Below are 16,632 nucleotides of genomic sequence, written 5' to 3' on the forward strand. Positions count from 1 at the left end.
TCGACAACCCATACTGTTTTGAGATGAAAGTCAGGCAGAAAGTTTAAGAAATTAGAGGGGGTTTCCTCACTTCAACAAATGGCATTTATCATGTAGACAACGTTAATACAAGGCACTTATTAAAGTAATTGTTATTATCCATGGTGCCTCCTTTGCTGGCTTCCTTCATTTTTCCATTGCATTATGCACTCCTCATTTCCAGGGTTACGACCACCATGCAATCCAGCAGCAGTGGTCGTGCTTGTACACTGTAGGAAAAAGCGCTCCCGCAGTCCTGGCCACCGGAGAGGCCAGTGTATTTTACTATAGTGTGGAAGCACGACCAACGCTGCTTGATTGCAGGGTGGTCGTAACCCTTGGATACGAGCAGTGTATAATGTGATGGAAAAATGAATGAAGCCAGCAAAGTAAGCAATATGGACAATCACAATACATTAGTGAGTGCCTTGTATTGACTTCCTCTACATGACAAATACCATTTGCTGAAGTGAGACAACCCCTTTGACTCCATAAAAGTAAGGTGGTTACTTAAAGTCTTACTCAGTTTGCGCTTGACTAAAGAGCAACACTTCAGGAAAGATTGTCCGCACACTTCGGATCTCACCACCCGGGATGTTAGGGCTATTCAGGATGTTAGGGCTATTCAGGATGCTGAAGGACGAACTTTCTGACGCAAATGAGGAGGAATCAAATGCAAGTCCTGTTTAAAAGAACATTTTACAAGTTAATAAGCAGTTCAGAAGTTTTGTCATCAATAACTATGATCTGACAGACAAATGTTTTAGTAGAAATCGTATTACCGGGCCGTCTAAAATTGTTGTTGACAAAAATTGATCCACCACACAAGGTAGGTTTTTTCAATCTTATACTTGTAATAAAATGCAAGCCGACGCTCTGAAAGAGAGGGAAACCCGTTTCATGATGATATAAGGACAGTAGACACATGCATGGGACCATTTTAAAGGGGCGGTCTTATCTGACCAGTAATGCCCAGAATTAGAGATGAGCGAATTTCTAAAAAATTCGATTCGGCTGGTTTGTCGAATTTTCAGAAAAATTTGGTTTGATCCGAATTTATTTGTGGCGAATCACGTTAAAAAACTTCTATTTCCAGGCTGCAGAGAGCCTGTATAGTGGTGTAGAACACTGTGCCTTGCAGTAACACGCATAGGGAGTCTGCTGTGGTAGTGAACTAATACTGTGAGTCCGTATGACATGCAGATGACAGGCGTCATTCTTAGAATCACTGCAAATAACTCAAGTGTGAACTCAGCCTTACAGGTCAATGTTAGTGCCAGGTATAAAGAGCCGTGCAGAGGCCCAAGATCCTACTATAGCGTGAAAGAGCGCACTCCTTTTACACCAATTCACTGATTCCACATAGATTTCTACAGAACCTGTTCTATTAAACGCTTATACAAGTAGAGCCCCCGACAGAGTGGAGAGGGTGTCAGCAGTAAGTTTGTATTGACGTCACTGATTATTTTGCCCTTCTTCTGATCCGTCAGAACAATAACCCCCAAAAAACGGATCCTGTCTGTGGAGCATCCGCCTTCACTCAGTCAGCATTTGGTCGGTAATCCATCAGTATTGCTAAAGCCAAAAAAAACAGGAGTGGATCTAAAACAGAGATGACACGTAAATGGAATATTTGCATGTCTTCTGTGTTTTGTACCCACTCCTGCTTTGGCTACCAAATCATAAGCCAATTCTCATGCGAAATAGGGACCATGTCATACAGGCCTTACAACTGCTACACAGACAGGATCCGATGTGTTTCTCATTTCCCTTCTTTCTGACAGATCAGAAATTCGGCTGTCACTACCCAGGCAAGTGAGCATGCATCAGGTAATTTGTGCAAGTGACTCAGTGGGACTCCCTGCCTCCATCTCCACTGCATACTGCCATGGTGTGTCTGGGTTCTCTGCCTTGTTTTCCTCATTGCCCTGTAGCTCCTCTGGCTGCTCTTGCTCCTTCTCTCCTGTCACCTGTGTATAAAAACCACCCATTTCGCTACACATTGTGTGTGCTCCAATGTCCTCCTCCTCTTCCAGTTCCGCCACCACAGGGCTCAGGTGGCCGTGAGATCTAGGCGCCACGTCTCCAGTCCCCTGACAGCTAGATTTACCACCATCTGTTCCAGGACATGAAGCAGTGGAATGACGTTGTTCATCCCGTAGTCCTGGCGAATGACAAATAACGTGGCATGAGCATGAGCTGCCGCTGGCTGACATAAAAGTTACACAGAGGAGTACTCGTCTGCTTAGATCATCAAGAAAATGTTTATGGCCTTTCTCTGTTCGTATAGTCGGTCCAACATATGGAGGTTGGAATTTCAACGGGTGGAAACTTTGCATATCGGCCTATGTTGGGGGATGCCGTTCTGCCGCTCAAGGAGGGTGTGCTTTGCAGTGTACGAGTGGCTGAAGTACATGCAAAGTTTCCTTGCCATTTTTAGGATGTCTTGCAGATGGGTGAAAGACTTCAGGAACCGCTTGACAACCAGATTGAACACGTTTGCAATGCAGGGCGCATGGCTCAGCCCTCCTTGACGCAGCACCGACACCATGTTCTTCCTGTTGTCATTCACCATGGTTCCGATTTTCAGTTGTCGCGGAGAAAGCCAGGATTCGATTTCTTGATGAAGGATATGGAGCAGTTACTCTCCTGTGTGACTCCATTCGACCCAGGCAAACCAGGTGCAGAACAACGTGACACCACCGTGCCCTGCACATGTGGTATGATGGAGGGGCACTGTGAATTGTCCCTGCAGTGGAGGCTGAGGACACGGTGGAGGATAAGGATGCAGAGGCGGACATTGTCACAGGACCAACGACGTGAGAACGTGGAGGCAGAAGCCGCGTCACCTGGCCAAGTTGCTGGTATGGCTGTGCAGGAACCATATTCACCCAGTGGGCCATAAAGGACATGTATTGTCCCTGACCGTAGTTACAGCTCCACACGTCAGCGCTGCCGTGCACTTTGGCAGACACCGACAGGCTCAAGGACTGGCCCACCTTCCGTTCTACATACGTGTGCAGGGCTGGTACTGCCTTTTTCACAAATAAATGATGGCTTGGGACTCTCTGGCTCGGCACAAGCCATTAGTTCTCTGAAAGGTGCAGAGTCCACCACTTGGAAAGGGAGGGACTGCAGCACCAGCAACTTGGCCAGGAGCACATTCAGCTTCTGCGCCGTTGGATGAGTGCACGCATACTGTTGTACGCTTTGGTGATCGATTGCTAACGGAATGACTGACGAGAAGTAGGATGAGTAGGAGGAAGAGCAGGAGCATGTAGGACCAGCAGATGATGAGAAGGACAGACAGCTCCCTTCGGCTGAGGTGGTGTAGCCTTGACTGCCTTAAATCGGGTGCATGCCACTGGGTGATGCAGCGGTTGCTGCGGCAGGCTGGACTACCACATCGGAGCCACAGTTCTCCAAGGCCAACATTGGCATCCTGGCCAGGCTTCACATTCTGCCCACAGATTCTACAAATGGCCATGTTCACCTCCTCCTGCGGCTGAATAAAAAAAAACTGCCACACCACCGGGTAGGTGATTTTACCCCCAACACTCCACACTGACTGACTGCTACCGCCTCTACTTCTGTGTACCCCTGCACCACTACTTTCCGGGCAAGTAGGCTCTTGAGAAGGGGGTGGTTTACCCCGAGCACGTTTGGCTCCCGACCTTCAACTGCTGCCACCCTGCTGACTCCTGGGCATGCTACCGACTTGCTGGCTCCGCTGCTGCCTTACGGGCAAGCTTCCACCCTCTTCTACCGATGATGATGAAGCACCTAATTCACCCGGCTCCCAAGTGCGATCAGCTACATCATCATCATCGATGCACGCCACAGATGTCCTCCTCAACGGGCTCTGGGTCAGTAGCCTGACCGCTTGCAATACCAGCTCCCATGCCACTCTCCTCATCACTACTTTCCCGCCTACCAGAGGGAGCGGCGGAAGTCTCTTCTACATCTTGGCTGGCCAGTAGCTGCTGACTGTCCTCTAGTAGCTCGCCCTCGCTGTATAGTGGAGCTGAGCCCACAGCATATAATACTTGTCTAGCTGAGGGAACAGAAAAGGACAGAGGTAGGTTGAGGACAGGTAAGGGCACAGAACCTGCTCCCGGGCCATGCCAACTAAGGTTTGTGTCTGATAAACCCACCGACTCTTGGCTGGGGGTGTCGGATGTCACTTGGGGCGAAGTGGGTGACCTAGTCAACCATTCAAGAACCGCTGGGTTGCTGGTCAAGACATGTCTGCTAGATGACACTGGGAGCTCAGGCCTCACGTAGTGACCCCCTGCTGCCAAACCCCTTACTCTGCTGCGACCTGTGCCTGCGCCAGAAACATTTAGGCCTCTGCAACTCCCCTGGCACTTCTCTGTCTGACATACTGTTAGATCAAATAAATAAATAAAAAGGAAATTAAAACACCCCAAAAAAGTCTGTAATTTTCTCACTTCACCACACAACGGCTGTTTTTCCCCCACTAATACACGACAAAGAAGGCTATAGAACTTATAACTGCACCACTGAACGGCAAATAGGCCCTTACTTTTTTCCACTTATATACGCCACAAAAGGCTTAAGAACATATAACTGCACCACGGAATGGCGAATATATATTTTTTTGCAGCTAATACACGCCAAAAAGGGCTGTAATTTTCTCACTTCACCACACAACAGCTAATAAGCCCTTTTTTTCCCCAAGCCAAAACATGCTTTAGAACATATAACTGCCGTACACAAGGGCAAATAAGACGTATAAATATTTCCTTGTAATAAACCCTATTAATGGCTGTATCAAACAGCACTTGCACCCTAATAAGAACGGTTTGATGGAATTACAGAGCTATTTAATGGTAATTTGGATCCGCAGTCAGTGCAGCAAGGTGTAATCGGATTGTTCCTATTACCCAGTCTGTAACCTCCCCTACTGAACCCTGTTCTGCTTCAATACTGTGGAATGATTCCTCCCTATCCTTTCAGCAAAAATTCATCAGAGCCCTGATTCAATTCAGGCTTTGAATACACTCCGAGTTGATGAGCAGGCAATGGGCCCCTATGCAAAGGGAGGGGGGAGTGTACTTATTTAAAATATAGCTTTTAATAAGTTATACGATAAGCAGAGTAAAAAGGACTCACTAAACGAAAAACATACAAACATAGATAGGACCAATTAGTACCAGGCTGGTACAAATGAAAAATTCTGCTCCGTCTGTGAGGACGCGAACAGTCTTACCAGACCCTTTGTAGTAAGTGGGTACGGTTCCTTGGTAACCGGAGGCAGGAAAACCTGGGAGTATGCCGGGCGGAGGACGGATGCTTCAGCTGTGCAGTCAGGTAGATCAGACAGTGTAGTCAGGTAGATCAGACAATAGGAGGAGTCCTATATATCCCTATCAAGGTGAGAGGGGCTATTATGCTGCTACCTGTCTATACAGAGCACTCGCCTTGAGAAAGGCGACCCCGTCCGGTAGCCTGTCCCTATGGTGGACCTGTACCCTGGAACTACAGAAGGTTTTTCCAGTGATGAATGGATGGTGATACTTCCAGTGGTCACCCGACGTGGCACGTTTCTGTCCGTGACTTCTTCAGGGGGAACGACTGCAGGAGGTAACAGTATAGCCGTAGGTATTTAACCTTAGGCTAGTTTAACACTGAGGAAAAAGGAACAGGCTGTAATGACCTGTGGACTGCTGAAGCCTGGTTGGGCTGCAGTTGCTGCTTAATCCAGGGTGGAAAGCAGAGTGGCACAGGAGGGGTAGTCTTGTGCAAGACGGTCTGGGGAATCTAATAATCCCTTTCAAACATGTGCAACCCCTATGGTTGGGGGTGACAGTATAGACCAGCCGCGATTGTATGTCTCAGAAGTGAGTTTTAAATATCCGCGCCTCAGTTCCGTCGCCCCGCCCCCCAGTGACGTCATCGACGCAGGACGCCACCCGGGAGCGCCGCCGTGCGTCCAGTCACGTGACCCAGGCATCAGGGAAGCCCGAGGAGAGTCACAGTGAACAGGGCAGAGGGCGGACGCAGCCAGTGACGTCACACGCCGGCAACACCACTCAGGTGAGGCGGGATTGCGGCAGGGGGTGGGCGGAGACCAATCGTCACACAGCCAGTATCTAGATGGTCTATCCTTTCCCTGAACTTCTTTACAGAAAAATAAAAGTTTTAAAGTCTTTTCTAGCACTGTCCCTAGCGCCTGCTGACGTCTCTGCCTGCACTTTGTACACTGGAAAATGGCTGAATACAAGATGGCTGAGGCTATTTGTAGGGCTGTGACATCACAGGGCTGATTGGCTGCATGCATGGCATTGTGGGCGATACCTCGTTCCCAGAGTTCCTTGCTCCATTTCCTAACACATGCAGCAGCCATTTTAGGAAAAAATTTGATTCGTTACCACGAAGCGTGAGGAAATTCGGATTCGGTGCGAATCAAACTTCATTAACTTCGATTCGCTCATCTCTATCCAGAATATTACCAGAATATATTTATTTGGGTACAATTGTATTTGACAATACATTTAGCAGAGCAGGATCGGGGAGTCTGTTAGAACATTGAACCAGCCCCTGCTGAAATCATAAACCTTGCTTATCTCTGAATCTCAATGGAAAGTCTCTGCTGGATCACCATTCTTGCAGTTGCTAAGTTTCCAGTGCAGACTCTTCAAGACAGTTTATCAATGAGATCAAAAAGTTATTTGGTGACCAGCCTGGTATATGTTGCCATTTGGCAGTGTTGATTTGTCTGTATGCAATCACATGTATGCTCTAGTAATGGCATATGTTATATGTACCATGGTCCTAGACAAACTGTCCTTCTACATTTACTGTGCTTTCCTTGTGGAATGGCTGTGATCATTCAGTCAGTCCAGAAACTGTAGATACTTACGCTTAACTGCTCAAAGGTGTCTCTTTCATTCGGGGACTCAACAGGTGAATAGTACAAACCATCAATCAGGTATTGTTTACTACCATCAACACAAGGAGGGTCTTGTGGAGCTACGTTGTACCCCTCAAAATAGTATCCATTCAGACTATTGTATTGTAGAGATGAATACACCTGAAAAGATAAAGTAGGAGATGTAATAATGTACTGTGAGCTAGAAGACTACTACTACCGTTGGTGTCGTTTCCTGTATTAGTGGCTACATAGATGACTGGTCATTGTACATAAATGTATGTCCTGTCAATTGGTCACAGCGTCAGTCAAAGCCAAAATAAGGAAATAAATCGGAGGGTTACCCAAAAGTTCAAATCCACTCTAGTTGTAGTCTTAATTGAACATGCAGGACACCATACATGGTCATGTATTGATTCAGCCTCTACTGGCAAGTGTTTGGCTCCAAGTGGGTTTGCTGGATTTTTGGGGGGTCCATTATTGTGTCAAAGTGGGTGGGGCCCACTAGCATTTGCGTGGCCAGTTTAACTCTCACTCATTATGTGAAACTTAAGGTTTTTTGCTATTAAATTACTATTGGGTTTGTAAAGCCGAAGTTAGCAATGTAAAACTTTAGCTTTTAAACATCTAAAAATGAAGAGCAGTAATGGAATGAGTTGCCATTGGTAATTCTTACACTTTTCTGAGCTTGTTTTGCTATATTTTTCAGAAAGTGTCTTACCGTTTCAGGTGTGAGAAGGTTTTCTTGGCGGAGAAACTGAAGACTTGAATCATAGACCCTCATGGCACAAAGAGAGTTTGGTGATGATGTAATGTTCAAGTTAATAGTGGAACCGGGTTTTGCTCTTTCTTCTGAGAAATGCAAGGATGCCTGTTCAAAAAAGATTTGAATACTGGAATTATGAAAGTTGTCACTTTTACTTCAGGCGACCATCTACTCTATATCCATATCTCCATCCCTTCCAAGCCATTGTTGCTGAACCACAAAGAAAAAACGTACTTGTTTTGGAAGAGATGATGACGTCTTGGCTTGGTAACAATGGCTAAAAATTACTCATCACTGGAATTAAATAACATGTGCTAGTTTCTCGGACTACCCTTTCAGTGACATAGCTGAGGCCACGGATACATTGCAGTCCAAGTCTGCTTATGTTTTATTTAGAGGTGCTTCACATACGGTAGCTTTAGTCTTCTATTCTGCTGCTAATATGCAACATGGGAAGCAGGACCACACATAACACAAACATTATTTTACATCATTGTTTGGTCTATCCATAAATTCTTCTTGGGTCACAGATGGAAAAGCTAAATTTCAATGTCGGTGCACAGGACCCCTAAACTATGTACATATCTATGACTGGACTGTGCCAGTGGTAGATGAAAAAAAAAATCTGGGAAATAAAATCTATGGAACCCTGCAAAGTTCCCTTTAGTTACACCCCAAACCTTCATTGCCCATGTCACAGATGGAAAACATTGCCAGAATCCAAATGCGTCTATTTATAGTTGAAATAAATGCCAAAATAGTCATTCAGAAATTGGTCTGGGAAGTAGAGATGAGCAAAAAGATTCTACAGAATCAATTTGTCCAATCAGCAGGACTTAGACAAATACAGAAGCCCCGCTGATTGGACAAATTGATTCTGTAGAATCTTTTTGCTCATCTCTACTGGGAAATAGTGAAGCTGATATGGTTCAGGTGAAGCAGCGCTATGCCATGACTTGTCGTTGTAAGGAGTCCCTTTAAGGTCTTGTTTACACTATCATTTGATCATCCCCTGTATTGTTTTGCCAAAAATAACAATAGATTCATGAAGGATAAAGAAGATTTATTTTTACAAACTAAAGTTCTCCTGCTGGTTTTATTTTTATGTAAAACAAAAAAAAAGTGAGTTCTGCTTCCAACCAGAGATATGGTTCAATTTACTAAGATCACCCTTTCTGAGAGGTATTCCAGTTTTAATGATTATATTCATTTATTTAGAGAATAGGGTGTTGAGAAAAAAATTCAATTATACTTCTAGTTCAAATTGTTCTTACAGACCTTTATTATAGGCGTGCAGTAGTCTCTCTCGAAAATAAAAATGGCACAGCCTTTATTAGTCCTGTAAAAACCATCCATGTTGGTCATGTCACTCTCAGATGTGTTATTTGATCTTTGGCGTTCATAAACTGCCCTGGTATCTAACAGGTGAATAGTAGTGTATTGAGGAGCAGAACATTTACATTATATATAGTATTGTTTCCTGCAGCATCTCATCCTGTCTCTCAGTATCTGTGTAGAAGAAAATCTGTGTGTGTGTTATGTTTCTTTTTTTTTTACACTAAGCTTCATCAACAGTATGACAACATCACCTAGAGACAGGCGGTCATTGTACTAATCACCTAGAGACAAGTAGCCCTGTGAATTCACACAGTGATGTATTTACTGTAATAACCATAACAAAAATCATTATTCCACCACTAGTCCTATTTAGTTATCACATTGAGCTGTCCTGTGTGCTGACCCAGCACATGTAAGTCATGTTACAATGTTGGTTACTGAATGTCAGGTATGGCTACTTTCACACTGGTGTTTTGGCTTTCCGTTTGTGAGATCCGTTCAGGGCTCTCACGAGCGGTCCAAAACGGATCAGTTTTGCCCTAATGCATTCTGAATAGAAAAGGATCCTCTCAGAATGCCTCAGTTTGCCTCCGTTCCGTCTCCATTCCGCTTTGGAGGCTGCTTGCAGCGTTTTGGTGTCCGTCTGACGAAACTGAGCCAAACGGATCCGTTCTGACACAAAATGTAAGTCAATGGGGACGGATCCGTTTTCTATGACACAATCTGGCACAATAGAAAACTGATCCGTCCTCCATTGACTTTCAATGGTGTTCAAGACGGATCTGACTTGGCTATGTTAAAGATAATACAAACAGATCCGTTCTGAACGGATGCAGACGGTTGTATTATCTGAACGGATCCAGCTGTGCAGATCCATGACGTATCCGCACTAAACGCGAGTGTGAAAGTAGCCTATTTTATGATGTGAAGAGTGTCACATGATTGATGCCTCAGATGCATTACATAGGACTGATAAATAGTAGTGTTGAGCACCTAGAAGTCCACAAAGTGGACTTCGATCCAAATTTTAGGGGAAATTCGATTTGCCACAAGGCCAAATTTCCTAGTGGTAACAAATCAATTTTCCGTGAATGGCAGTAAAAAAATAAAATAAATCATACTTACCTCATCCATTTGAGCGCGAAGAGCCAGCCACTGCCATCGTGATTGAAGATCTTACTCTAAATCCTGTGCGCAGTGACATATGACGTCTAGTGTTGATAACGAATATTCGAATTTCGAATTTTTATCGCGAATATAGCTACTTCGAAAATTCACGACTATTTCGAATATAGTGATATATATTCGGAATTTAGAATATTCGATATTTTTTTTTAATCAGTACACATGATCCCTCCCTGCTTCTAGCTTGTGGGCCAATGAGAAGGCTGCAGTATATTTGACTTTAGGAGTAGTGTTGTTTGCGAATTTTCGAATTTTTATTGCGATTTTTTTCAACTTACAACTATTAGACAAAGAAGATTATAGCACTATATTAGCTAAATTGCTCTATATTCTTTTTTTTAAAATATTTTGTATATTGCTATAACTTCGTTTTTCGAATATTCTTAATATTCTAAAACAAGAATATATAGCAATATAGTGAATATTCGAAAAAAAAACGAATTTAGAGCAATTTAGCTAATATAGTGCTATAATCTTCTTTGTCTAATAGTTGTAATTTTTTTCTCATCTGAAGTACAGATTGGAAAAAAATGACAACTATAAAAAAAAAGATTTTAGCACTATATTAGCTAAATTGCTCTAAATTCGTTTTTTTTTCGAATATTCACTATATTGCTATATATTCTTGTTTTAGAATATTACGAATATTCAAAAAAAACGAAGTTTCAGAAAAAAAAAGATTATTAAGCAATTTAGCTAATATAGTGCTATAATCTTCTTTGTCTAATAGTTGTAAGTTGAAAAAAATTGCAATAAAAATTCGCATTACTAAAATTCGCATTACACGATCATTACCTTGCTGATTTTTCGAGTAAAAAAAATTGTAGAATATAACGAATATTCGGATTTGGGAATATTCGACGAATATTCTACAAAATATTCGCGAAATATTGCGAATTCGAATATGACCCCTGCCGCTCATCACTAATGACGTCTCCACTCCGGCCAACGCGATGATGTCATCACGGGTTGCGCGAGATTTCGCGCTAGATCTTCAATCAAGATGCCGGCTCTTCACGATCAAATGGATAAGTATGATTTTATAAAAAATTTTAATTTTATTTTACACTGCAAAATCAATGTGAGATGCCGTCAGCTATGAATGTGGCATCTGAGGGGTACAAGGGGCACCCACTACTTGCAAAGAAATGTGCTTTACGACAAAGTAATTTGTCACTAAGCTAATATTTTTTTTTTTATTCGGTGAAGCAGCCAAATCAAATTTATCAGTGCAGCGTCCCAATACATGTGTGTGGGCACTGCTTAAAAGCACTTTTTTTCCCTAAGAATTGTATTATGCTATGCTATGTAATTTTGTACTAATTTATCTGCAAAAACCCTGTTACCAGGCAGATTAGGTGTAATTTATACATCCCACCACTAGATGGGGATAGCACCTAGGTCCTATAAATACTTAGAAAACGTATCTTAGCTTGTCACTGTGGAGTGATCAAGCTGGTAGACGATCATAAGGCGCATTACCACGACCCGCGCGCGCGTGCCCTTTCTACACGTGCCGCACATAGGACTGTAGCGGTGAAACCGCTACACTCACTCAAAGTGTAACAAGAACAAAATTAAGGTACGGACATGCGCCTTTTTTAGAAGAAACCAGGCAGTACACACCCAGCTGCACAAAAAACTAGGGTGACACAGACTTGATAAAAGGGCCATCGAGACCCCGAAACGCGTTGTCTCAAAATAAACTTTATTGCATCCTGTACCGGGTCGTGGTAATGTGCCTTATGATCGTCTACCAGCTTGATCACTCCACAGTGACAAGCTAAGATACGTTTTCCAATATATACCCGAGTGGCGACTTGGCCTTCGTCCCAAGGGGCTTCTTGACGCATCTGGCAACACCGCCCTGCACCTTTTATACTTCACAGCTCACCTGCAATATGGTTCCACTTAACTTCGGTGCAACCATAACAGGTGAGTCTATCGCATCCACCAGCTCTTTGAAGGAAGCTGTTGTACCTCGATTTACTTACCCTATGAGCGCCTTTCTCACCCTTTGGCCGTTACCTTACTATAAATACTTAGGTCTGGCCTAGTAAGATGGATTAGATGACATTAGATTGGTGGATTAGTGGGAGAGATAATGCAGAGTGAAGACTCCACACCACAGATTAGTGAGTGGAGCCAACTTCGCTATGAGGTAGTACCAAGGTGTGAGGCGCAGAAGAGCGTTTTCCTTCTGTGGCCAGACTATATACTTGCATCCCTGACCAGTAGGAGAGAGTTTGCCTCCCTGGAACAGACCCAAGCATCAGAAAGATTCATCGGTGATAATAGCCATTATTTAGGGCCACAGACACCTTTGCGCATGGTGGAGGACTTATAGCTTCTGGCAGCCACACCATAACTCTGGAAAACAGATTAGCTACCTGTCCCAATATTCAGCTTGGAGGGAAAGGACAAGGTATAGGACTGAGCATACCAACTTGAATAAGGTACTTCATATCCAAAGCTTAAATCCAGCCTAAGAAAGCCTATAAACAGTGGATTCACAGATTAACTCTACTGCTAACCAAAAACTGCATTTTGATTGATGTATCTACCGCAACTGGAACCAACATGAGTAAAAGTTGCGAGTTGTACCTTACCACTGTCTACCTCATTATTACTACAATTGGTTGTACCACCATTAACGGTACTGGAGTCACAACAAATACCATCAAGAGACTCAGCCGCAACAAGTACCCTAAGCACCCCTAACATCAAGGGCACTTCAACCACCATCTTGGCTGATGTTTCCCTACCACAGAGCGTGCCCCGGAGGATTTCGTGTTGTCCACCTCAACACTGTGCTGCCAGCCAGTAACTGATGAACTGTGTTGTTATTTGGCCCCTCATCGGTCCACCGTGCACCTCACGTGTTGCCCCTGCGCTACTGGCTGGCTACATCAGTACTTTGCACATCTCTAATAAATAGGCTATTCAATTCTACTGAATATCTACTTATATGTCTGATATTACTTATAGACATGCAGAATTTTAAACAAATGTATATTAGAAAATTGTATGATTTTCTATCATATAAACATGTAAAGAATTTAAAAAGAGACAGTTAATTCTTCAATAATTATTGCTAAACCCAGGTTGTCTTCTGTGAAAGTGTCCAATGAGTCAAATAGGCCTATAAAATATTATACTATCAAATTTGGTCAATGACATCGAATTTTTCTTTACCTTGTTCCTGAAGCATTTTTCAGTATTGAGGCGAAGGGTGTGTGTCACAACCTCTTTCTCCAATGTGCAGTAGACAACAATGTCAATAACCGGAACAAGGTCTACAGTTACCTCTACGGGGATTGTAAATTCTCCTTTCAGAGCTGGAATGTAGCAGTAGAAAGAACTAGTCAATAGATACAGTAGGTAGATAGATAGATAGATAAAAAGAAAGACAGATAAATAGATAAATAGATAGATAGATAAGCACGTAGATAGTAGAAAGATGCCCTCTTTGAAACCAATGGCAATACTCACAGTTGGTCAGATCTGCTGAGAAAGTTCCAAACCTCATAATCTTTCCCCTTGACATTATCTACAGTAAAAGAAAAACAAAATAACCAAGAATAAGTCTTGAAGGTACACTGAACATTAAAATTAGACATGAGCCAATATCATGTTATGAAATTTGTTCACGCTTCATTTGATGGTAAAAGCAGAATTGCGTTATGGATTCCGTTACCATGGACCATAACGCAATTCTATGATGGACTGCATAACGGAATGCCTTTAGAGGCATTCCGTTATTCATTCCATCATAATAGAAGTCTATGGCCTGCATAACGGATCCATCCCGTTTCCGTTATGCAGGAGAGGACTCAGGATCAGGAGAGAAGCCCATAGACTTCTATTATGACGGAATGAATAACGGAAAGCCTCTAAAGGCATTCCGTTATGCATTCCGTCATAGAATTGCATTATGGTCCGTGGTAATGGAATCCATAACGCAATTCTGCTTTTACCAGTAGACGAAGCGTGACCGAATTTCAAAATATGAAATTCGCTCATCTCTAATTAAGATCAAGTCCAACATCCACATATGTATATCTTTCCATATCGGTAAAGGAATTGTCCACAGTTTAGTTTCTTGCAATATCTTTAGTGATTACAGTTATTGTCATGTCCATGATCTCTAATATCCAGCCTCTTAGAAACCAGTACTCACTATGTATTTGAAATCTGCGGTGGTTTCCCCTTCTTGAAGGCCTGAACGGCCAAATATGTACTTGGCAGTAAGAGTATATGTTTGCCCACATTGAAGCTCCTCTTTGGGTCCTTCTATATGCACAAAGCTTGCAGATGGAGAATAGTACCGTTCGGCTGTGTAGAAGTCATTGGAATAAGTGGGAGTAATAAAGTTGGGGTCGTGACATTCTTCAGAGTTCTTGTAACTGACCTGGGAAGAATAGAGACACAATTTAGGTCATGGGAAAACTACAAAACTACAAAACACCGAGATTTGCCAGAACTATAAGGATTCTCCATCTATATTATGAGGTTTAATCTTACATGTTATTATAAAAGGCTGGTCAAATGTTAATTGATGGCCTTCTAGAACCTTCTATTAATTCTCTCCTTACGGTGTGCCACATAGTCCCCATATAGTACTGTACAATCATGCAGTGCCATTAAACTAGGAGATGTAGCTGAATTCTGTGCTCCAGATATCTAGTCCTTTAAGGTCAATGGTACACCCTTCTGTAGTTAAAAGAGATGCACTGTCCTCATACCCCTAAGGCTGGACTAGTTTACATGAGATGAGTAAAATGAATTCTAAGTCGCATAATTACACTTACCTAGAAGTGGACGAAAAAGCCCAATTCTACACTGCACTAGACCTGTCTAGAAGTATGACCACATATCTGCTGTTTACAAAGCTATTTCAATGTGTGCCTGATGACATTGGTTGTAACTTAACTTCACATGCCATACGGGTGCACCTTTTATCATTGATCTAGATCAGAGCTCTTCAGACTTAAAACTCAGTTAATAAGTATGTATAGCCAAAAATATATGTTTTATAAAATAGACCCATTTGGGTGAATTAACATTACTTAGTACTCTTTGTATTTTAATTATTTTTTTCAAATCTACCTCAAAGTACATATTTTTAGTTTTATTAGTAAATTTATTTAAAAAATTAGATTTAAACAAACCACGGTTCATGACTTCTTGGAGAAACATAAGCTGCTGTTTTCCAGCAATATACACAATGAGTAGAAGCAGCAGTGTCAGCACTATGTAGTTCCAACAATTGTGTACCAAGAGCAAGTCAGTGGGTTGTAGTTTTAGAAACCTCTGCTGCCACTTCAGAAACATGCAGCAGAAGTTGCTTTTCTTTGCAGGCAGGTACTAAAATACAACAATTGGGTGCTAATACTTTAAAAATGATGCTTTTATCTTACGGCATGTTCATGTTTATAGGGCTCTAGATCATTTTCAGATTGAAAAATGTTTGTGGGACTTTGATATTGATGGCTTAAGACAGACCATGAGTGTCACACTAATGGGGGTCCACTGATCTTCATCATCTTCTAGACATACTCCATACATAAAGACCTTATTCTTATTTGGGTCATCAGGATTTCAACAATACCTAATTTGTACAGTATTTATTATGTTTTACTACTTTATCTCCTGCAGTACCCAGCCATTTTTCACCTTAAGGATCAGGCCAAATTTTGGAAATCTGACATGTTTCAATTTATGTAACTTTGGAACACTTTTACTTATCCAAGCCATTCTGAGGTTTTCTTGTAACACGTTGCAGTTCATAATAGTGGTAAATTTGAGTCAATATAAATCACTTTTATTTATAAAAAAAATAATACAAACTTTCCTGAAAATGCGGGAAAAAAAAATCGCTATTTCTCTGCTTTTAAGGTAGATAATGATACCTCACAAAATAGTTATTACTTTACTACATTTCCCATATGTCTAATTTATATTGGCATCATTTTGTAAATGTATTCAGATTTTTAGGACATTAAAAGGCTGAGAATTGTAGAAGCAATTCTTAAAAAGTGGGTTTTGGAAATTTTCTAAAAACATTTCAAGGACTAGTTCAGTTATGAGGTCACTTTGTGGGGCTTACATAGTAGAAACCATCCATAATGACCCCATTATAGAAACTACACTCAAGTTATTCAAAACAGATTTTACAAACTTTTTTAACCCTTTAGGTGTTCCACAAGAATTAAAGGAAAATGGAGATGACATTTCTAAATTTAACTTTTTGGGCAGATTTTCAATTTTAATCCATTATTTCCTGTAACACATCAAGGGTTGATGGCCAAACAAAACTTAGTATCTATTACCCTGATTCTGCAGTTTACAGAAACACCCCATTTGTGGTCGTAAACTTCTGTAAGGGCACAAGGCAGGGAGCATAATAAAAGGGAGGCCAGATGATTTT

The 16,632-nt window shown here is 42.1% G+C and overlaps 1 protein-coding gene across 1 annotated transcript in view; it reads right to left on the reverse strand.

Moving 5' to 3' along the window:
- The window catches only part of LOC121005472 (ovostatin-like), a 46,296-nt gene that overhangs the window by 23,813 nt on the left and 5,851 nt on the right, over positions 1 to 16,632 (reverse strand). Inside the window, exons 3-9 of the mRNA XM_040438241.1 lie at positions 14,383 to 14,613; positions 13,695 to 13,752; positions 13,398 to 13,540; positions 7,635 to 7,784; positions 6,905 to 7,075; positions 801 to 894; positions 541 to 700 (exon numbers count right to left, since the gene is read on the reverse strand). Coding sequence (XP_040294175.1) covers positions 541 to 700; positions 801 to 894; positions 6,905 to 7,075; positions 7,635 to 7,784; positions 13,398 to 13,540; positions 13,695 to 13,752; positions 14,383 to 14,613 — 1,007 coding nt within the window. The remainder of the gene's footprint in view (positions 1 to 540; positions 701 to 800; positions 895 to 6,904; positions 7,076 to 7,634; positions 7,785 to 13,397; positions 13,541 to 13,694; positions 13,753 to 14,382; positions 14,614 to 16,632) is intronic.

The sequence above is a fragment of the Bufo bufo genome, chromosome 6 (assembly GCF_905171765.1).
Source record: "Bufo bufo chromosome 6, aBufBuf1.1, whole genome shotgun sequence".
Taxonomy (NCBI): domain Eukaryota; kingdom Metazoa; phylum Chordata; class Amphibia; order Anura; family Bufonidae; genus Bufo; species Bufo bufo.